The sequence below is a fragment of the Macrobrachium rosenbergii genome, chromosome 18, assembly GCF_040412425.1.
Source record: "Macrobrachium rosenbergii isolate ZJJX-2024 chromosome 18, ASM4041242v1, whole genome shotgun sequence".
Lineage (NCBI taxonomy): Eukaryota > Metazoa > Arthropoda > Malacostraca > Decapoda > Palaemonidae > Macrobrachium > Macrobrachium rosenbergii.
The window spans coordinates 22,409,234-22,434,233 of record NC_089758.1 but is presented as its reverse complement, the minus strand read 5'-3'; the positions used below and the strand labels follow the sequence as shown (position 1 = coordinate 22,434,233).

General features: G+C 35.6%; 1 protein-coding gene across 7 annotated transcripts in view; it reads left to right on the top strand.

Annotated features, from left to right (window-relative positions):
- LOC136848191 (XK-related protein 4-like) overlaps positions 1–25,000 on the top strand; it is an 82,357-nt gene that overhangs the window by 31,803 nt on the left and 25,554 nt on the right. Inside the window, exons 1-2 of one of the 7 annotated variants that reach the window (XM_067120500.1) lie at positions 62–126; positions 5,109–5,468. The exons of 1 other annotated variant lie outside the window; for it this stretch is intronic. In XM_067120500.1, coding sequence (XP_066976601.1) covers positions 5,388–5,468 — 81 coding nt within the window. In that variant the 5' untranslated portion in view covers positions 62–126; positions 5,109–5,387. Of the gene's footprint in view, positions 1–61; positions 203–4,110; positions 4,178–4,380; positions 5,469–25,000 lie in introns of those variants that run through there. 5 more of the 7 variants (XM_067120501.1, XM_067120502.1, XM_067120504.1 and 2 more) reach the window with 5 other exon arrangements.

Below are 25,000 nucleotides of genomic sequence, written 5' to 3'. Positions count from 1 at the left end.
TCTCTCTCTCTCTCTAGGTGTGGAGAAGGGATATCCGGTAGGTGTCAAGAGTCCTAGAACTGTTGCAAAACCTGTTTAGTGAGCGAGCGGTTGTGCTTAGGCGAACAGGCTTCACTCGGAATCTGTGTCGGTGAATAAGTGAAGCAAAACGCTGTCGAGATTTGGCCTAAAATATCTCTCCTTTTTTGTTATTTCTTCCAAGGTTCCTTCAGTCAGTTGCCGTTAGACACGAGATGTGTAAAAAAAAATAGCATAAAAATAAGTGTGATATTGGAAAAGACATTTGAGAACGGATATTCTAGATTCCGCTCTCATATAGGCCTAGACAGCAGCTGTTAGACAACCAATGATGTGCCAGAGTTATTATTTTACAGAAGAAATTTATTGTGGTTTTACTGAAAGTATCTCGCAGATGTGGTTAGCGAGCAGCGAAAACCAATGACTCCTCTTGAAAAGGCAATTTGTGAAGAAAATGCTTGCTGGTCTTGAACAAGGCAATTTGTAAAGAAAGTTCTTGCTGCTATTGAAAAGGCAATTTGTAAAGAAAGTTCTCGCTGCTATTGAAAAGGCAATTTATGAAGAAAGTTCTTGCTGCTCTTGAAAAGGCAATTTGTAAAGAAAGTTCTCGCTGGTCTTGAAAAATTCGATTTGTAAAGAAAGTTCTCGCTGCTATTGAAAAGGCAAATTGTAAAGAAAGTTTTTTGCTGCTACTGAAAAGGCAGTTTGCGAAGAAAGTGCTTACTTTCTTTTCCGTTGTCGGATTGCTCAGGCTAGACAGCAAGTGTAAAACAACGTGAGCTATCATAAAGTAAATTCAGTTTGTCAACAAAGCGCATATGTTCTGGCTTGACTGTCACTTGAATGCGTTTACACAACAAATGACTTTTGTTCTTTTTTAGATCTCCAGTTGAAAACCTTTATATGAAAGTCATCAGATTATAAACCCAAGAGGGCCCCAAAGGGAAATTAGCCTGCAGAGAGAGAGAGAGAGAGAGAGAGAGAGAGAGAGAGAGAGAGAGAGAGAGAGAGATTGTAGGAAAAGGTGATAAAGAAATAAATATGAGCGAATAGATACCTAGACCGATACACTTGAACTCAAGAGACTGTCAGCGGAGAGCAGGAATAAATGTGCTCCTCGCTTTTAACCATTTGAAGGGTGGAGAAAGAAGCTTTGATAAATGAAAGGAGTTATCAGATACGATTAGACCATCAATCTAGATTATTTTTCATTTCACGAGCAACACCGTTAGCATATAACACCGTGAGATGAATCATACGGCGCTCGAATAATTTTCTTGATCCTTCACGAGGTAACCTCGAACAAGAGCGCTCAACCTGGCAGGATGCTGCGCATGCGCGCTCACCGTAAAGTGCCACGTAGGATCTTCAGCGTTTTTTTAAGAGCGACGGCGTTGATAATATAAACAGCGAACGAATGTTAATAGGCAAAGGCGTTGATAATATTAACATCGAAAGGATTCGATGACGAATGTTAACAGGTAAAGGCGTTGAAAATATTAACACCGAAATGATTTAATGACGAATTGACAAAATGTTAAAACATTTAATGTTATCTGGATTTGATATTTTATTTGAATAGAATTAAATAGGAAAAATATTGTCGTTGAAGATGAAGTGCAATATATCGTGTATATAGTTGGTATTGATTTTTTGTGTTTTCATAATTGATTATTATTATTATTATTATTATTATTATTATTATTATTATTATTATTATTATTATTATTATACGCAAGAAAAGGGGAACAAAATAACATTAAGAATAGACTCTAAATTAAATAACGAGCGTAACTAATAGTTAAGTAGCCTACTAATGTAAAGATCGGTGATTATAAGAAAATATTAAGAAGGCCGATGAAAGATCACGTTTAAATGGACTGTTGAAAGCCATCGTGACAGAGCACAGACAACATCCGGTATGTAATAAGGTAAACCTTGAGTTATCTGCCCAGCCTCCAAAAAGATGACGTCACAGTTGCTCGGTGTAAACACTGTTTCGTGGAAGAGGAGAACGGTGTTTATGCGAAGATAATGGTGTGGGGAGAGAGAGAGAGAGAGAGAGAGAGAGAGAGAGAGAGAGAGAGAGAGAGAGAGTATTACATTAGCTGTAGATTGACGTGAAGGATTACTGACATGAGAGAGAAGCATAGGCTAAAGCATGAGAGAGAGAGAGAGAGAGAGAGAGAGAGAGAGAGAGAGAGAGAGAGAGAGAGAGAGAGAATATTATGTTAACTGTAGATTGTTTTAATGGATTACATGAGAGAGAGAGGTAAAAGCTAAAGAATGGGTAACAGAGAGAGAGAGAGAGAGAGAGAGAGAGAGAGAGAGAGAGAGAGAGATTGATTAACTGTAGATTACTGACATGACATGAGAGAGAAGCATAGGCTAAAGATGAGAGAGAGAGAGAGAGAGAGAGAGAGAGAGAGAGAGAGAGAGAGAGAGAGAGATCATATTAACTGTAGATTGACGTAATGGATGACTGTAGAGAGATGCTAAAGAATGAGAGAGAGAGAGAGAGAGAGAGAGAGAGAGAGAGAGAGAGAGAGAGAGATTATATTTAATTAACCGTAGATTGATGTGAAGGATTACTGACATGCGAGAGAAGCATGGGTAAAGGACGAAGAGAGAGAGAGAGAGAGAGAGAGAGAGAGAGAGTCAGTGAAAACGATCTTGGTAATGGAAGAGGCATCGTGAAGTCATACTTGCAAACCAGTTTGGCAGGTATCAGCGAAAAAGTAAAAAAAAAAAAAAAAAAAAAAAAAAAAAAAGCAGCTGCATTCCTTAATAATGCAACTCTCGTTGCAGAACACGAAACTCTCCGTTCTTGTAAGTGACAGTAATTTTCCGGAATATTTTTAACAGCTGTGTTTCAAACGTTTGTAACTGCCGTTTCGTAAACGTTCTGTACAGGGAATATCTAGAAATAGCACTAGAACGTTAGACTACGGATATGACCTGAAAACGTTATGCCTGAACAGAATTCACTAAACTATGAATATCTGGAAAACTTTTCCATATAGTCTACGTATTATGTGAAGTCTTTCGAGTATTCAAACAACACTTTTACTTTTGCATATTATTTGGAGACAATTTTGATATAATGAAGCATACTTTTTTTCCATGTTCCTAAATATATATATATATATATATATATATATATATATATATATATATATATATATATATATATATATATATATATATATATATAAATATAAGCTACAAATGTCAATTCGCTCTCTACGTCGGAAATAATACTGAAGGGGCATTATAACTGATAAGTGTTTCGAACCACTTTATCAATTATAATTTCCATTCGTTATAATTTCGAGGTAGAGCGAATTGGATGTTAAACGACATTTGTAGCTTAATGTTTGGGTATATAAATTGTCACGGTGATGTGATAAAAATTCATATAAACACACACACACAAACACACACACACACATATATATATATATATATAATTTATATATATATATATATATATATATATATATATATATATATATATATATATATATATATATATATATATATATTTACAATTCGCAATGAGCATCCTTGTGTTTACTAAACGCGTAGTTGCTACGCATTCAGCATTATTAGCGATGATGCAATGCTGTCTTTTGCCAAGCAACGGATATATTTACCATCTGTTTCAAAGAAAATTGCTTCTATGCAACTCGAAATATAGAGTTGATCACATTGTAAAATAAGCGACTTTATTCAGTTCCGGTGTTTGAACGTTTGAAAAGTCGTTGAACCCGTCGGGTGACACTTGCAAATTGCTCGCACTTTTACTTGGCGATTTTATTCGTAGTTAAATCTTCTTTTACATATTCTAAAGCCTAAGGCAAAACGATGTGCTGTACAACGCATCACTCGTAAATAAAGAGAAATAGAGCAGAAAAGTTAGTTAACAGACCCCCAGCAGAGAGTACATGGCATCAAGATCTTGGTTCAGAAATCCGGTGGAACAAACGCACTTCGGGAGGGAAATAATAATGTTAATAACGGCATAATACCGGATGTAGCCCCAGATGGTTCTACGGCTGCGAATTATTTTCTTTTTCCCTCATCCCACTCGCTCACTCACCGAGTCTCGCACTCATGTTCACTCACCAGTCTTGCTGCAGAGGCTCGAAGAGTTACAGTGAGTTGGAGCTGCGAAGGGTTAAGAGTAGACTATACTGTTCTTGCGAAACCAAACTGTAACTGTGGTACTATACCCAGGCGACGTGGGTCTGTGTATGTGGGCCTGAATGTCAAGTGGGGTTGATCGTACACCATGAAGATTACTTTACGCCGAATGAATTAATTGGCTCATAGCTGTCGTTGTGACAGCCAACGTTTCTAGGGGATGCTGCAGCTAAGGTCTACAGAATACAGGCTGCAGCCTCTCTGATCATGGAAACCGAACGCTTACGTAGGAGTCATTTTAAACTATTTATGATCTTGAATAAACGAATGACCTACAGTCACCCGAGATGAAGAGCAGCTCCTCCTCGCACTGGCCGAATTGTTAAGCTTAAGCGAATCGTTGGGTGAAAGCGATAGAGAGAGTGAGACAGAGAGGTGGGGGGGGGAGAGAAAGAGAGAGAAAATGGGTTTCACGTTCGTGTTAACATCGTCGTCATCAGGTGCGTCTGCCACCCACCCCCCATATGTATGTGCGTGTGTAGGTACAGCGTCATGAGCAAAGGGACTTTGCTTCTTCCGGAGAGGCCGACGTGGTGTGGCAATGGGATTTCCTGGCCATGCACAAGGACAGGAGGAGGGTGTGCACTTACAAGCCTCTCACACACGCGCGCGCACACACACACACACACACACACACACACACACACACACACACACACAAACCTCGCCGAAGGAACGCCGCACGCGTGTTTTAGTAGTGAACAAACCATCGGTGGGATGAGTCAAGTGTGAGTGATGGCGGTTTGAGCGCTAGTGTGTTTTTCCAATAACGTCAGCATGTGATTCAAGCGTTTAATGAGATTCGTCCCTAGGAAGTGCGTGTCGAGTGATTTTTACATGCAGTTCATTAGTATTTGCTTTTGAATGGTGCCTTATCGTTACAGCCAGGGGTGAAAATGTGAAAGTATTGACAGCCAGCTATTGAGGAAACCATGTATTTTTCATCTGCTGATTGTTTAAGATGACAGCCGGCTATTTGCGAAGTTCCAGGAGTGAATACTTGAACTTTCAGATGATTTGCTTGGGTGAAAATCCCAGTCGGATGATCATGAGGTAACAAACGTTAGTGTGATGGCAGACTGCGGATAGAAAATGCTACCGGAAAGCCGTAGGGATAATAAGAGTTATCATAAAGAGTGCGAAGTTTAAAACACACGATAAGAATGACTACTCAGTCGGTCTGCTCGGCCGACAGTTTGATGAGCGAATCGAGACGTCGATGTAGCTTCACGTATAGGAGCGAGGTAAGTCTTTCATTTTTTTGTTTTTTGGCTATTTCGTACCCCCATACTTTTTTTTTCTTTTGCTTCTAGCCAGCAAGCCCCGGGGTAGTAGTTGACCTTGGCGGTGAATCCTCTGATGGAACTGGAAGGAGGTTCCCGTTTAAGACGTTTCTGAACTTTTTTTTTTTTTTTTTCACGGTTAGCGGTTGTTTATTATATTCTTTGTCAACGACCCTCTCTGATGACTCGGTCTTGTTACTTGTTAATTTTTCATAGTTCGTTGTTGAAGCTCCCAACCATTTTGTACCTGTTCGACTGCTTTGTCAATTTTCCTTCTTCTCTTCTTTTTCTTTTGTTTTGCATCACGATTATCCTTGAAGATCCAGGGAAGGTTAAAACGTATTCAAAGGAAAGCCATGTTTCCAGCGAAGAAGTATGTCTATGACTTTTCACTTGTCTGTCGTCAATATTTTATTCTGTTTCTCCTAAAGTCATCGGTGTGTGTGTGTGTGTGTGTGTGTGCTTGCTGGCTGATTCATTTTGCCCCTAATGACACGCAGACTCTTGTTACCTACCCACTGCCCAAACATGCCCTGATTCCCTACATCTGTGTGTGTGTTTGCGTTTTATGAAAATATCTGGAGATGAATACACCAGTAACAGAATTCACCGGATTTTCATTTCATTGTCCTTCAGTGTCATAATGAATTCCAGTCATAGTCCAAAAGACTAGACATATTTAGGCTATTTAAGTGAATGAAAAGTTAAGCACCTGATTCGGGCTCTGAAGGTGGCTAAAAACAAAACCTGCTCTCTAAGGCTGGTCATGCCTGAGTTGATGTTGGCTACAAGTTCTCTAGAACCGGTAAATTTAAAGGTGGGACCAATGACCCAGAAGCCTAACCGCCTTAGAATAATGCTTTTATTATATTCAAAGCCCTAGAAAGATTCAGGCGTAAGAGCAAGTATCCTGAGACTTATTGTGGTTGAAATTATGCTTAAACTGATTAGAAATTCACATCTCATTGGAAAGGCTGAGCCCAGTTAATTCGTGGTTTTGGTAAGATTTAGCGTCTATACTATTACATCGTGAAGGAACAGATTATGGAATTAGGGGAGCAAACTCTACCATTTAAATATCATTAACAGCTAATCTCATTGTTCCTAATATAGTGCCTGTCACCACATCCTGTTTTGATATAACCTGTATTTAAAAAAAAAAAAACTGGCATTGTGCATGAACAGATGTATTAGCCACCAAGATATTTTGAAATTGTCAGATTTTGAAATCGGGAGATGTAGATTTAACAACTGCATGCATCAGTTGGCTGTAGAAATCTCTCTCTCTCTCTCTCATACAGAGTGACACTTTCTGCAGTTCTGCATTGAATGCGTTAAATCTGAGCAAATAGAAATCGCAAGAAGCGGAGTATAAAAACTACCTCATGGCGGAAACACTGTTTAGCGCCCAGTGTACCACAGTAGGAAAGAGAGACGATGTCGTTGGAGGAAATCCACAAAGCGGCAAGATTCTGGGAAACCGGTCTCGCCCCACGACGTGCAATACGTGATATCGAAACACCTTTTTTTATTATCTTTTTTTATCATTTTAGTTTTCTTGGATTAATTCCGGTTTTCTCATCCAGCGGACAGATTGTTGTAAAATACCCAGCCCATTTTATATCCTTCCTTGTGTTTCATGATCCCAATCTTATATAAGATACTCGGTCCATTTCTTTGCTTCGTTTTTCGAACTTCGTCTGCCTATTTCCATAAAGTATTGGGCCCATAGCTTTGTTTACTTAATTTATCGAATGTCGTCAGCTTACTTCCATTAAGTATTGGACCCATTGCTTTGTTTGTTTAATTTTTCGAACCAGTCTATTTCCGTAAAGTATTGAACCCATAGCTTTGCTTACTTAATTTATCGAATGTCGTCAGCCTACTTCCATTAAGTATTGCTTTGTTTGTTTAATTTTTCGAATCTCGTCAACCTATTTCCATAAAATATTGAATACGTAGCTTTATTTAATTTTTTAGAATTCGTATGCCTATTTCTATAAAGTAACTTTGTTTATTTAGTCTTTCGAATATTGTCTGCCTATTTCCATAAAGTATTGGACCCATAGCTTTGTTTATTCCATGTTTCGAATCTTGTCAGCCTATTTCCATAAAGTATTGGACACATTGCTTTGTTTATTCCATGTTTCGAATCTTGCCAGTCTATTTCCTTAAAGTATTGGATCCGCAGCGTTGTTTATTTAATTTTTTAAAATTTCGTCTGCCTATTTCCTTTAAGCATTGGACTCATAGCTTTGTGTATTTAATCTTCCGAATCTCATCTGTCTATTTCCATAAAGTATTGGACCCATGGCTTTGTTTATTCCAAATCTCTTCATCCTATGGACATAAAGTATTGGGCCCATAGCTTTGTTTATTTAGTCTTTCGAATCTCGTCTGCCTATTTCCATAAAGTATTGAACTCATAGCTTTGTTTATCAATGTTTCGAATCTCGTCAGCCTATGTCCATAAAATAGTACCCATAGCTTTGTTTATATAGTCTTTCGAATCTCGTCTGCCTATTCCCGTAAAGTATTGGACCCATGGCTTTGTTTATTTCATGTTTCGAATCGTCATCGTATGTCCATAGAGTATTGGACCCATAGCTTTGTTTATTTAGTCTTTCGAATCTCGTCTGCTTGTTTCCATAAAGTATTGGACCCATGGCTTTGTTTATTTCATGTTTCGAATCGTTAGTCCATAGGGTGTTGGACCCATAGCTTTGTTTATTTAGTCTTTCGAATCTCGTCTGCCTATTTCCATAAAGTATTGGGCCCATAGCTTTGTTTACTTAATTTATCGAATGTCGTCAGCTTACTTCCTTTGCTTTGTTTGTTTAATTTTTCGAACCAGTCTATTTCCGTAAAGTTTAGCTTTGCTTACTTAATTTATCGAATGTCGTCAGCCTACCATTATATTGCTTTGTTTGTTTAATTTTTCGAATCTCGTCAACCTATTTCCATAAAATATTGAATACGTAGCTTTATTTAATTTTTTAGAATTCGTATGCCTATTTCTATAAAGTAACTTTGTTTATTTAGTCTTTCGAATATTGTCTGCCTATTTCCATAAAGTATTGGACCCATAGCTTTGTTTATTCCATGTTTCGAATCTTGTCAGCCTATTTCCATAAAGTATTGGACACATTGCTTTGTTTATTCCATGTTTCGAATCTTGCCAGTCTATTTCCTTAAAGTATTGGATCCGCAGCGTTGTTTATTTAATTTTTTAAAATTTCGTCTGCCTATTTCCTTTAAGCATTGGACTCATAGCTTTGTGTATTTAATCTTCCGAATCTCATCTGTCTATTTCCATAAAGTATTGGACCCATGGCTTTGTTTATTCCATGTTTCGAATCTCTTCATCCTATGGACATAAAGTATTGGGCCCATAGCTTTGTTTATTTAGTCTTTCGAATCTCGTCTGCCTATTTCCATAAAGTATTGAACTCAGCTTTGTTTATCAATGTTTCGAATCTCGTCAGCCTATGTCCATAAAATAGTACCCATAGCTTTGTTTATATAGTCTTTCGAATCTCGTCTGCCTATTCCCGTAAAGTATTGGACCCATATTTTGTTTATTTCATGTTTCGAATCGTCATCGTATGTCCATAAGTATTGGACCCATAGCTTTGTTTATTTAGTCTTTCGAATCTCGTCTGCTTGTTTCCATAAAGTATTGGACCCATGGCTTTGTTTATTTCATGTTTCGAATCGTCATCGTATGTCCATAGGGTGTTGGACCCATAGCTTTGTTTATTTAGTCTTTCGAATCTCGTCTGCCTATTTCCATAAAGTATTGGATCCATAGCTTTGTTTATTTAGTCTTTCGAATCTCGTCTGCCCATCTCCATAAAGTATTGGACCCATAGCTTTGTTTATTTGACTTTTCGAATCTCGTCAGCCAATTTCCATAAATGTTCGACTCAGCTTTGTGTATCTAATTTTTCGAATCTCGGCAGCCTATTTCCTTAAAGTATTGGACCCATAAGTTGTTTATTCCATGTTTCGAATCTCTTCAGCCTATTTCCATAAAGTATTGGACCCATAACTTTGTTTATTTAATTTTTCAAGTCTCGTCAACCGATTGCCTATAAAGTATAGTGTTCATTTATTTAATTTGTTTGCTTCCGGTCCTGTGCACCCCTTATTTTATTATTTATAACACTCGCGTATTACCAAGAAATAGCAAAGGGTCACTGACTCATTAAGCAGTTAGGATACTGAAATAGCACGTTTTTGTTTACCGTCTTTGTCACTTTGTTTTTTTTAACGAGCAGATCGAAGAGTACCGGTTTGACACGCACTTGCAAGCTTAAGAGTTTGGTGGTATGTTTACACTGTTTCGTGTGCTACATACAGCTGTCACGACACACACACATGTAGGCTATATGTCTATGTATATATATGTACAATATATATGCATGTATACATACGTATATATGTTTGCATGTATAATATACATATGTATATAAGATAAAAAGGCCCATAAAACACTGTTTGGACGTTGCTACCATATATTTCGAGCACTTTCTTCTGGTTGCAACGTTTTATTGGCCTTTTTATCTTCATATTATACTGTTGTATTACAGTAAAGACATTCATATGTATGTATGTATGTATGTATATATATATATATATATATATATATATATATATATATATATATATATATATATATATATATACTGTATATAATGTGTGTGGTTGCGGTTATGTGGAAGCGCTACCAGTCCTTAATATTTAATAACATTCATACCTCTGCGGATGCATTTGCCAATTTTATCCGTTATAATGACAGTACACCACCGTAACCGCATAATTCATTCTCCCCGTTTCACACTTGTTTGGCGATTGGTAGAAAATTCAGTTTAGTTCTAAAGCTTATGAGAATGAACAAGGACAATTTCTGTAGCTCTTCGTACCTTCATGGTCACTTATTATTATTGCATTCGTTTAGGCTATATGCCTTTACTTATTGGATGAGGTGGCTGCAATATTATTATTATTATTATTATTATCAAGTCGTATGTTAAACATTTTGCGTTGTCATTTTGAATTCAAGGAAAGACTTGTAATAAAAAAAGTCAACATTTTTAGTCAAGTTTATGCTGTCACAGACTTTATCCAGACATCTTGTGTCCTATTTTCAGTAGGCCTATATCCACGCTAAACAGGAAACTAGTTTTCCTCGGAGTCTATTCAAAGCCGTTTCGCACAGACTCCCTTAGAGACTCAGCCCTTCGGACATAATTTTGTAAAAGCTACATCTCGAAGATAAGGACTCATAACCCCGTAAGGGGGTAGTGACATCAGAGCACCTAACGCGGCGCACCGCAGAAATTACTCAAGGTTCTTTGCGGCGTCTCTTCGGCCTATAGCTGCAACCCCTTTCATTCTTTTTCCTATACCAATGTTCATATTCTCTTTCTTCACTCTTGCTTTCCACCCTCTCCTAACATTGTTTCAAAAACATTTTCAGAACCGAATGACCTCATAGGTCCCAGTGCTTGACCTTTGGCCTAAATTTCATATTCCAGTCCAATTACGTTATCTACTCTGAAGGAAACAGAATATCACGAAACTGTCTGTAAATATTTACTCATATATATACAAATTTGAGATGACTCATGCTGTGTGGCTCCAGTTTAAAAATCAATCTTCTACAGTACGTTATTTACCGTGAACAGGAAACTAGATACTGTATCTGGGAACTGTCGGTCTATACAGACTCAGATTATCAAACGTGAAGTGGCCTTTGGTGAGTGACGCCAGAGTAACGTACGTCAGTCATTTAACCACTCAGTCTTCTTCACTGTATCATCCATGCTGAAAAGTAGACAGAGAAATGTCAACATTTTAATGTTCGTGTATTATTGGATTCTTAAAGTTTCTCTTCATGTAATGTTTTTCTGTGATCCAGTATGTCTGAGAATCATTAATTAAGGGGCGGCCTCCGAGGGCGTGGTACTTGGCGTCCAGCTTTGCGTGTCTTTGAACAAATGAAATGCACTTTTTGAAATAATGTTGCATGTCGAGCACAATGATTTTTTGTGTACATGTTCATTTTTATTGCAGCAGTTATCTCTTTTACGGGTTGGATAGGATAGAGCCAGTTGCCCGTATGGAGGTGGATATTCGTTGTTTTGATGGCCACCTAAATCGTTTGTTTTAATGGCCACCTAACTCCTTTGTTTTGATGGCGACCTAAATCCTTTATTTTGATGGACACCTAAATCGTTTGTTTTAATGGCCACATAAATCCTTGGTTTTGATGGCCACCTAAATCCTTTGTCTTGATGGCCACTAAAGCTCTCAGTTTCAGTGGCCACCCTTATTTTTTACTACCACTAAAGTCTTCTTTTTTGATGGCCACTAAAGACACTGATTTACATGGCCTCTAAAGACACTGATTTTGATGGCCACTAAAGACACTGATTTACATGGCCACTAAAGACACTGATTTTGATGGCCACTAAAGACACTGATTTACATGGCCACTAAAGACACTGATTTTGATGGCCACTAAAGACACTGATTTTGATGGCCACTAAAGACACTGATTTAAATGGCCACTAAAGACACTGATTTTGATGGCCACTAAAGACACTGATTTTGATGGCCACTAAAGACACTGATTTTGATGGCCACTAAAGACACTGATTTTGATGGCCACTAAAGATCGTGGTTTTGATGACACTTGAGTCATTCATATAAGAATGCATTCAAGTCAGTATATAACCTATATTATATGTAACAAAAGGCTGCTTTTAGCATGGAATTTAGGCCTGACAGCGACCATACTTCAATTTAATTCTGACATATTTTGCATCTGACAAAAACAAGGTTTCAAATAGCACTAAATACCGTAGTAGGGTTTTGCCCATTCAATCGCCGTTTTGAAAGAAAACGTGATTAATATTAACAGTCAAAAGCGAATCATCTGCCATTTCTAAATCTCATGTAGGCTAGTCAGGAACTTCTGAAGAATTGAGATCTTACGTGTCTTTTCCCGGAGGGGGTTAGTGCCGTCAGTGCACCTCACGCGGTGCGCTGTAGGCATTACTTAAGGTTCTTTGTGGCGGCCCTTTGGCCCCTAGCTGCAACTCCTTTAATTATTTTTACTGTACCTCCATTCACATTCTTTCTTCCATCTTACTTTCCACCCTCCCCTAATTATTGTTTCATAGTGCATCTGCGAGGTTTTCCACCTGTTACACCTTTCAAACCTTTTACTCTCGATTTCCCTTCATCGTTGAATGATCTCATAGGTCCCAGCGCTTGGCCTTCGGCCTAAATTGTATATTCCGTTCCTAATTTTATTTAAATGACAAAATTCTCTAATATCTAATAAATAGTTCGAATAGGTTCGAACCAGTCGTCCATTTGGGAGGGTGACATAATTGATCGGGTATTGTGTATGACGTCACAGTCAAACACCAGACCGAGTGAGAGAGGAAAAGAAAGCAGAGTCAGAGGGGCATACCCACTTGCCTTGTTTGATAGCCACTAATGGCATGTATTTCGGTGGCCAAAAATGGCCTATCTTCTGGCCTCTATTTTTTTAAATTTTATTTTTCTTGTCTAGGTTTCATTTTTGCTCTGTGGTTATTTTATTAGTTTCCCAGACCATCTAATCATTTTTGGTAATGTCTTTCTTTGTGTTCTCTTTTGAGAGTTGCCTGGTTCCAAGATTGAAAGAACCTGTCAGTGTTTCATATATATATATATATATATATATATATATATATATATATATATATATATATATATATATATATATATATATACACATATATATATATACATATATATATATATATATATATATATATATATATATATATATATATATATATATATATATATATATATATATATATATATATATATATGTGCAATACACAAAGAAACCAATTGCAACACCGGAAAATGAAATAATGCATTTAATTGTCTTTGGCGAAACAATGTAAAATATTCTATTTGAAGATGAACCTTGAACATCATAATGATTAAATGGGAGTATAAGTTCTTTACAGTCAGTTTCGTTATTAGTGAAAATATTTAAAGTTATGTCATAGCTTCAACACACAGAGAGAGAGAGAGAGAGAGAGAGAGAGAGAGAGAGAGAGAGAGAGAGAGAGAGAGAGAGAGACTCTAAAATGGAAAAGCATGAACTGTCATTTTTTTTTTTAAGTGCCAGTACGTATATGAAGGTGAATGTAAATTATTGATTAGCCTAGTTAAATAAACTTGATAATTGTATTGATATGAAATAAATAATTTGGACTTAAGAATGTAAAGCCAGTTGGGAATCTAATTATCGATTATTTTCTTAACTTAACAATATCCTCGGTATAAAATGGTTAATTTGGCCTTAATAATATGAAGCCGTTGTGAATGTGAATTATCGATTGTTTTTAGAATTTGAAAATATTCTTGACACGAATGAATAATCTGGCCTTAAGAATATGAAACCAATTGGGAATCCAAATTATCGATTACTTTTATAACTTGAAAATATTCTCGACACGAAATAATTAATTTGACCTTAATGATATGAAGCCAGTTGTGAATCTAAATTATTTTTATAACTTGACAATACACCTCATGCGGTGCACTGTAGGCATTACTTAGGGTTCTTTGCAGCGTCCCTTCGGCCCCAAACTGCAACCCCTTTCGTTCCTTTGACTGTACCTCCTTTCATATTCTCTTTCTTCCATCTCACTTTCCATCCTCTCCTAACAGTTGATTCATAGTGCAACTGCTTTGAAGTTTTCCTCCTGTTACACCTTTCAAACCTTTTACTCTCAATTTCCGTTTCAGCGCTGAATGACCCCGGAGGCCCCAGTGCTTGACATTTGGCCTAAATTCTATATTCAGTTCAATTCAGTTCAATTCGACATGAAGTAGCTAATTTGGCCTATTATCCAGAACATAGTTCTGATAAGACTATCATCTCTTGAAGTGATCTCTCTCAAGGGGCCGAGATTCGTACTTGTTTTGTACATCTGCGAACCTTGTAAACAGTAGTGTGTCTCTCTTGTTGACATGTTTGTTGTGTAATGTTATGTATATGAGCCTAAGCACTGATTGCCAAATGCCTGTCCTTGCAGAAGGATTGATGATGGGATAATGCTTGTATTTATGATTTGCATTCATATAAACTGCTAGATTCGTCATATGTACATATATGCATACGTACATACTTACATATATACGCAACATAAACACACGCACACATATACAGTATATATAATATATATACATATATATATGTGTGCGTATATATATATATATATATATATATATATATATATATATATATATATATATATATATATATAATGTATATATACACACGCAAATATAAAGCTACATATGTCGTTTAGGCTAATATTCAAATCGCTCCACTTCGGGAATGTCACTGAAGGGGAATTATAATTAATGATTCAGTACCCAGGAGGCTCGAATGCCCGACAGTACGTACCAACGATGCTGATGTGGTAAAGATTCAGTATGTATATATATATATATATATATATATATATATATATATATATATATATATATACATACATGCTGATGTGGTAAAGATTCAGTATGTATATATATATATATATATATATATATATATATATATATATATATATACATATACACACACACACACACACACACACACTCTGCCGTCGACCACAAGCAAAGTTCCAAAGCGGACCTCATCCGTACTCATCGCTAATGATTTGAAGGTGAGGAGAAAGTGGTAACTGCTCCTTTCTGTCCAAGACGAATTTAGAAAGCCAGTCTCCGAAAATCAAGTATGCCTTTCAAACCGTCAGCTCCTTTCTTTACAATCTGATAACGTCGTCATATTTACATAGAATTTAAGAAGCAAAACATGTTAATGAATATGTAAAGACGAAATGAGAAGTGATCAGGCGTCTCTTGGATGTTTGCTTGCAAGACAAGCAGAGATAAAAGAATAAAAATCTGAAAAAAAAGTTGCTGCTGTCATTGCGCTTCGCAGACAGCCATGACTGTCGCTATTTTAGCGCCAGGCTAACTGTGGCACGATGCAGCAGAAGTTCTTCTCTGACCGCACACGCGAAAAGGTTTTACACTTTTCGATGAGTCGCGTCGTCAAGAACGTCTGACACTGAGACACGTCAGCTCCTACGACAAGAAAAACGAAGAAGCATTTCAGAAATATGCCTCTACTTTTCCTTTTTTCCTTACACGACTTTCAGCTGTGGAACAGACTCCCAGAGATGTCGTACAATTGGAACGTCAGAAGTTCAAGCGAAAATGCAATGCATTACTACCCCAATAATTTTCTTCTTGCGCTGTAATATTTTTTATTTATCTATCTATTTATTATTATTTTTTTCTTTTTTGATAAGTTAGATCTCTTCTGTCTATATTCCACTTTACTTCCTCTTCCTTCTTCCTAATGAACACCATATTCTTTGGAAGCCTGGATTTCAAACCAATGGCTCCTGTGGGCTTGTCCTATATGAATAGGTTTCATCTACTGAATAATAATATTAAATAATAATAACTGTAACTGAATAGATACCTAGATAGAAATCTTATCACACTGAAGGTTTGTCACAGTTTTTCGACTTAAAGAAAAACCAAAGAATAATTATACAAAGTCTTGATTAAATGAGAACACACCTAAACTGGATTGTTAGCATAGAGACGAAAAAATAGCATCAAACCTTGGACGCCTGACAAGGAGTGAAAGTGAATGTGCCATGGTCTCGTCTTTTTTTTTCTACCTGCATTTTCTTTTTCTGCTGAGAGAGAGAGAGAGAGAGAGAGAGAGAGAGAGAGAGAGAGAGAGAGAGAGAGAGAGAGAGAGAATTCGATACTGTATCAGTGAAATCTTAGCCCTCTTTTTTTTACGTTATAACCTTGATTTCCAATTTTTTTTTTTTTGGCAACGTTTGACCTAAAGCAGTAGGTAGCAAAAGCTGTTTAATTTCTGGTTTATTTATGATAGATTTGCCCTAATCAGGTGTTTATTTCAGATAGGTTTGTCGTAATGTTAGAAATCTGACAACGTGTCCACACATACATAACATAATAGGCTACATACATATATACATATATATATATATATATATATATATATATATATATATATATATATATATATATATATATATATATATATATATCCCCTTTTATTTCTCATAAACTTACAATGGATTATGGTTATTTCTGTGGCCACATTTTTAGATATTCTCTCGTTTCAGACCCTTCAATTTATTTGCATCGACTCTCCATGTCTTCTGCCCATCATGTCAGTTGAGATTTTTTTTATTTTTATTTTTTGTGGATTCAGACCTTTTAACGTCAAGTATTTTCCCTCAACTACCAATGGGTTTTGTTGTTACAAGTTACGTCCATTTTTTAAATTTATACTTTGACTGAAATACTATTTTATTTTACATGTCGTCTGTCCTTTTGCTGTACCTCCTTTCATATGCTCTTTCTTCCATCTTATTTTCCACCCTCTCCTAACAACTGATTCATAGTGCAACTGCGAGGTTTTCCTCCTGTTACACCTTTCAAATCTTTTACTGTCAATTTCCGTTTCAGCGCTGAATGACCTCATCGGCCCCAGTGCTTGGGCTTTGGCCTAAATTGCTTATTCTATTCTATATACTATTCAGACCTTGTTACTTGAAATATTTCTCCCCAACTTTCCATGGGTTCTGTTCTTAAAAAACTTCCCATGGGTTCTGTTCATTAAAAACTTCCCATGGGTTCTGTTCTTAAAAAACTTCCCATGGGTTCTGTTCTTAAAAAACTTCCCATGGGTTCTGTTCTTAAAAAACTTCCCATGGGTTCTGTTCTTAAAAACTTTCCATGGGTTCTGTTCTTAAAAAACTTCCCATGGGTTCTGTTCTTAAAAAACTTTCCATGGGTTCTGTTCTTAAAAAACTTCCCATGGGTTCTGTTCTTAAAAAACTTCCCATGGGTTCTGTTCTTAAAAAACTTCCCATGGGTTCTGTTCTTAAAAAACTTCCCATGGGTTCTGTTCTTAAAAAACTTCCCATGGGTTCTGTTCTTAAAAACTTTCCATGGGTTCTGTTCTTAAAAAACTTCCCATGGGTTCTGTTCTTAAAAGTCACGCTCATATTTTTCATTTTTATTTTAATATTAAGGAGCTGTTCACATTTTGAGTTTACAATTGATGAGCGCTTATTTTCTTAATCTGTTACCCATGGGTCCTGTTCTTTGAATCCGGTTCATAATTTAACTTCTCTTATGATTAAAATATTTTAATTTGTATGTCATCAGTTATCCAAGGCTTCTGATCATTATATCTATCCTTATTTTTAACTGTTTATTCAAATATTCAGACCCATTGGTAACCGACCACAATGTCCTTGTCATTGTGATTTTGTGGCCAAGCCGGAAGTTAGGTTAGACTTCTTGGTAATTTGTCCGTTAGATCATTAACGTCTTCCTCAATAAAGGATGCGTCGATGACGTATAGCCTACATAGCTGAAGGTGACCATTTTATATGTATCTTCCGGTAAAATGGCCAGGCTTTTCCTGTAAGGATCCATTGTTTTGTAGGCTACATAGCTGTAGAGGTGACAGTTCATATGTATCTGTTGGTATCTCAAATACATAGCTGAAGGTGGCCATTTCATATGTATCTTCCGGTAAAATAGCCGGGATCTTTGTATAAGGATCCATTGTTGGTACAATGCTGTGGAGGTGACAGTTCATATGTATCTGTTGGTATCTCTAAAAGTCTTCCTCAAAAAGGATGCATCGATTACGTATACATAGCTGAAGGTGACCGTTTTATATGTATCTTCCGGTAAAATAATCAGGCTCTTCCTGTAAGGATCCATTGATGGAATGGACATAGCTGTGAAATTGATGTTTTGTATGTATCATCTGCTAACTAAACGTCTTCGTCAAAAAGGATATATCCATGAAATATACATACTGTAGCAGAAGATAGCCATTTTATGTATCTTCTGTTAAAACAGTCAGGATCTTTGTATAAGGATCCATTGATGCATTGCACATAGTTGATTGGTATTGCTAAACGTCTTTCTGAAAAGGATCCCTCTAGGAAGTATACATAACTGAAAGTGACCACTTTGTATGTATCTTCCGGTAAAATAATCAGGCTCATCCTATATGGGTCCAATGAGCGATTGTACATTAATAAAGCATGTATTTTTCGTGTGTATACATAGTATACATAAGATACATATGAACTCTTCAAGGAATTCATACACATCCATCACATTCATCAACAACTCTGTATGTCTCCGTTTCACGATTTTCCATTGACTGAAAACAACTAAATAGTCTTAGGTGTTATTAAGCCTAATACTTAGGCTAATCTGAGAGTATTTACGTTACCTGTGCAGTCGATTTTCTTTTTGTGGCGTCAAACTCGAAAGACATTGGATGTCAGCTTTCATTAAATAGCTGAGGTTGCTTTCGTGACAGACAATCTTATTGGAATATTATGCATATACAGTAAATATATTAATATATATATATATATATATATATATAGAAATCATCAACACACAATCACGTGTGGAACAGAAATAAATTTCTGAACGTGAGTCAGAAATATTTCTGTTACACGTGATTGTGTGTTGATGATTTCTATCTTATTCACTCAGAGGATAATTGAATGAAATGTTGTCCATTGGGTCATTGCTAGTCGGGAAGTTGGGAAAACTCGCTGGTATGCAAGCAGTTATGCCCAGGTAATAGGTGCAGTTGCTCTCAGGTTCCGACTTCTTTTAGACTTGTATATAGTGGGTATATGAGAACTGACGTGAGTCAGAAATTTATTTATATATATATATACGTACATATAGTATATAACTGAATCACGAAGATGTGGAACATGATGCCTTTATATATATATATATATATATATATATATATATATATATATATATATATATATATATATATATATATATATATACATATAGTATATAACTGAATCACGAAGATGTGGACCATGATGCCTTTATATATATGTATATATATATATATATATATATATATATATATATATATATATATATATTATATATATATATGTATATATATGTACTGTATATATGTACACATATGTATGTATATATATACATATACTGTAAAGGCTTTATAGTTAATGTCGGATGATACGTCACTACGGTCAGTTTAGCTGTTTCTGACCATTACTGTGGCTTTTGATGAATTGTACATTAGTCGGTGGGGTTTAGAAAATAAGAAAAATGCCGTATTTAACATGACAGTGACTATTATTGTGGTTATAATGGATTTTAAAGCTTGAAAGTGAAACGTTGGACGGTATAATATAAGGATGTTTTTATTTATTGGTCTGTTATAGTTCCTCTCTCTCTCTCTCTCTCTCTCTCTCTCTCTCTCTCTCTCTCTCTCTCTCTCTCTCTCTCTCTCTCTCTCACAAAAAATGGCCCTGCTTTGTCAGTTTAAGTCAGGACAATTTCCTTAGAAAATTATTGTCTTTTGATATATAGGACTACAAAACCTTGCCATAAAGGTGAAAACATTTTACGACGTATTTTATTAATAATACGAAAATACTTATACGAAATATTTTATTAATAATAGATTTTCTGTTACTATTATTATTATTATTATTATTATTATTATTATTATTATTATTATTATTATTATTATTATTATTTGGAAAGTAATTTTATTTCGAGTGATGCTTTATTTCCTGGTGTTGATGATTTCTTTTATTTCTTTAACTCATGATTGTAACTTATCTAGACTGTTGATTGTGATTTAGGGAATTTTGATACACACGCACACACACACACACACACACACACACCGTCCATTTTACTAACCACTACGTACATAATTAACAGCTTAGGTCAACATAGGTAAGCTAAACGAAATTCTCCAAGAAACAGACCTAAGGCCCTCCCGTCCCCTCCCCGACCTCATCTAGAGTCGCATGTAAGGTCAGGTCAAGGCCAGGTCAATGACCGCAGGACCAGTTTGTTAGGTTCTCGTTGTTTTCTCCCAGCTGTTTTTACCTTTGGTCGAACTGGATATAATGATAATAATTACTGTACAATAATAGAAATGACTTTAGCAGCGCTATGTAATGTCCATAGGGTTGGGAATTACCGTCTCGACTCTCTCATATATTACTGTTATTTTGGTCGATATGGGATCACTAATGATGATGATAATAATAATGACAGATGATGGAAGGTACTGAAATATCTAGACATTAAAATAATAATAATAATAATAATAATAATAATAATAATAATAATAATAATAACGATAGGTACTGTAATAATAAATTTGAACAGGTAATGTAATAATCCAAGCATTTTAAAGTAATAATAATAATAATAATAATAATAATAATAATAAAAATAAATGATGACAGGTACTGTAACCTCAAAGCATTAAAGTAGTAATAATAATAATAATAATAATAATAATAATAATAATAATAATAATAATAATAATAATAAATGATGACAGGTATTGTAACCTCAAAGCATTAAAGTAATAATAATAATAATACTAATGATAATAATAATAATAATAATAAAAATAAATGATGACAGGTATTGTAACCTCAAAGCATTAAAGTAATAATAATAATAATAATAATAATAATAATAATAATAATAATAATAATAATAATAATAATAATAATAATAGGTACTGCAACATTGAGGTATTAAAACATAATTATATTTGTCACTTATATAAAGTATGTGATAATGACAACTCGTTAATGACATGTAAGCATTATTTCAAGACTGATAAGCATTTACAATAAAGACATAAATAAATAAATTGAATTATGTAAATGAACAGAAATCTGCATTGGTTTTTATAGAATCTTATCTATAGTTGAATAAAATAAATAACTAAATAATTTCAAATATGTAAATGAACAGCAGTCTGCATTAGTTTTTAAAGAATCTTTTTTATAATTAGATAAATCAATCAATAATTTAAGTTACATAAAATAACAGAAATCCGCATTCACTTTTAAAGAATCTCATATATTGTTAGATATTATTAGATATTAAATATTGTTAGATAAACAAATGAAAATAAAGATAAATAAAAAAATAAAATCTAAATGAACAGAAATCTGTTTTAGTTTTCAAAGAAAATTATCTATGATTAGATAAATAAACAAATAAATAAATAAATAAATGAATAAATAAATAAATGAATAAATAGATAAATAAATAAAAAATTTAAATTACTTAAATGAACAGAAATCTACATTAGTTTTTTTTTAAGAATCTTATCTAGGAACCAAACCTTAAAATTTATAACCTTAAGTTCTTAACGCACCGGTGAACTTTATAAAGGAAGTTCCTTGGATAAAGATACTAATTGTTAAACCACCTCTTTGTTACCGTCACAGATGTAGAGGTTTGGTTACGGAAGACACGCGGAAGGGGAAGTAACGGCTTTATGTAATTTGTAGTATATTTTAGTTTTCTGTAAAAGAAAACTTTTGTGCCGGCTTTGTCGTCTGTCCGTCCGCACTTGCTTCTGTCTGCACTTTTTTCTGTCCGCAGTTTTTCTGTCCGCACTTTTTTCTGTCCGCACTTTTTTCTGTCCGCACTTTTTTCTGTCCGCACTTTTTCTGTCTGCACTTTTCTGTCCGCAGTTTTTTCTGTCCGCAGTTTTTTCTGTCTGCACTTTTTTCTGTCCGCCCTCAGATCTTAAAACTACGGAGGGCTAGAGGGCTGCAAATTAGTATGTTGCTCATCCACCCTCCAGTCATCAAACATACCAAATTGCAGCGCTCTAGACTCAGTAGTTTTTATTTTATTTAAGGTTGAAGTTAGCCATAATCGTGCTCCTGACAACGATGTAGGATAGGACATAGGATATGACACCACCGGGCCGTGGTTAAAGTTTCATGGGCCGCGGCTCATACAGCATTATACCTAGACCACCGAAAGAAAACTTCGGCGCATTTGTACTTGTTTCATGTAGTCCATGAGCAAGTTACTTATAATATTAAGCTGTGTTTTTGACTCATAAACTTGATTTTCATTGTGAGGTTGTATTCCTGAATATAGCATTCTTGAGTATAGATAGCATGAATGCACTCTTACAAGTGTCAGAATTTTTTTTTTATTTACGCATTCTCTCTCTCTCTCTCTCTCTCTCTCTCTCTCTCTCTCTCAGAATATTTTCTAGATTCTCTCTCTCAACATCATCAGAATTTTTTAGATTAATTCCAACTCATACATTTCATTAACTCTCTCTCTCTCTCTCTCTCTCTCTCTCTCTCTCTCTCTCTCTCTCTCTCTCTCTCTCTCATCAGGATTTTTCTTAGACTGTAATTCCAACAGGACATACATTTCATTAACATGTTCTCTCTCTCTCTCTCTCTCTCTCTCTCTCTCTCTCTCTCTCTCTCTCTCTCTCTCTCTCTCTCTCAATCATCAGGATTTTTCTTAGACTGTAATTCCAACAGGACATACGTTTCATTAATATGTTCTCTCTCTCTCTCTCTCTCTCTCTCTCTCTCTCTCTCTCTCTCTCTCTCTCTCTCTCTCTCTCTCTCTCTCAATCATCAGGATTTTTCTTAGACTGTAATTCCAACAGGACATACTCGTACATTTCATTAACATGTTCTCTCTCTCTCTCTCTCTCTCTCTCTCTCTCTCTCTCTCTCTCTCTCTCTCTCTCTCTCTCTCTCTCTCCAGAATTATCGGGAATTTTGCGTTATCTGTAATTACTGTAAAAATAATAATTAATTCCTGAAATCATGATATGCACATCACTAAACTATGCATGATTCCTGCTCGAGTGAGTGCGAACCTTCCCATTTTGAACTATGTCGATTCACGTGGCGTAAAAAAAAAAAAAAAGATAGTCTCTGGCAACTGCACGTGGATGATTGATTGATCGATTGCGTTCCCTTCTTGCAGTCAAAGTAATTCGTCATCAGAAACGTCCCGTGACTCATGTTGGCCAACAATGATTTCTTTGAATGATCGGTTTGAAATAGGGGACGTTATAATTGTTATATATGTATTCCACTACATGTCAGGGTGCAGTAGCACACACAGCCCCTCTCTCTCTCTCTCTCTCTCTCTCTCTCTCTCTCTCTCTCTCTCTCTCTCTCTCTCTCTCTCCCTGTTATATATATATATTTATATATATATGTACTACAAATATATGTATATATATAAATATATATGTATATTTATATGTACACATATATAAAAATAAAGACAAAATCAACGAAGGAAAGAGAAACACTGGAGTGCTGCGAGGCCTTTCGACTGTCGTCCTTTATTTAGTGGATTTGGTCTTTATTTATATATTCACCACGTTCCATATTTTCGTGATTCAGTTATACACACACATATATATGTATATATATATACATATATATATTGTATGGATATATGTGTGCTCATATATATGTGTATCCAATAAAATATAGATAGCCGAGAAAAGAGTCCCTCCCACCAACCCCTCTCATTTTGGCTCAGTGATTCCAAATGATTATATTCTTTAAAGGCAGTGATTCTCATGCAAAGAATCACCGCACTTAGGATGCTCCGGTTTCGGATCCTAGGCGGATTCTCTTTGTCTTCGGCCGTGATTCCGATAATCGTTTTCACGGAAAATGTCGGGCGAACAAGGACACATAGGCAGTCATCGTTCGGGATGGCAGTTGGCTATGGTACACCAGTCCTATCTAGAAACGCTCATTAAATTCTTGCAAGTCAATCTCTCTCTCTCTCTCTCTCTTTCTCTCTCTCTCTCTCAGAATTATCAAGATTCTTTTAAGACTAATTCCAACAGGACGTACATTTCATTAACACATTCTCTCTCTCTCTCTCTCTCTCTCTCTCTCTCTCTCTCTCTCTCTCTCTCTCTCTCTCTCTCTCTCAGTATTAAAATATAATGTATTTCCTGAAATGGTATACTTATTTGGACAAATTTATAGGTCATGAAATTTCAAAAATAAAAGGCCTCTCTCTCTCTCTCTCTCTCTCTCTCTCTCTCTCTCTCTCTCTCTCTCTCTCTCTCTCTCTCTCTCTCAATATTGAAAGATGTTTAATAATGTGATTCCTGAAATATAGTCTTTTTCACAAAAGGACATTTTCCGAAAAAATTAAGGCCTATATATTCGATAGGACTACTAATTTTTATAGATAAGTTTTCCGAAGCAAAATGCTCAATTCGTGAAATTCTCTCTCTCTCTCTCTCTCTCTCTCTCTCTCTCTCTCTCTCTCTCTCTCTCTCTCTCTCTCTCTGCAGCATTGACGCGACCTTCCCTCCTGTAACGCCAGTCTTCAGTATAAATCGACCACACAATATTAAGTTGACGTTTTTGTGTAATGAACTTATTAAAAAAATATATAAAATATATATCTATGAGATCGAGTTTAGTCCTTAGGAGAATTTTTATGTAACATAAATATGAAATTAA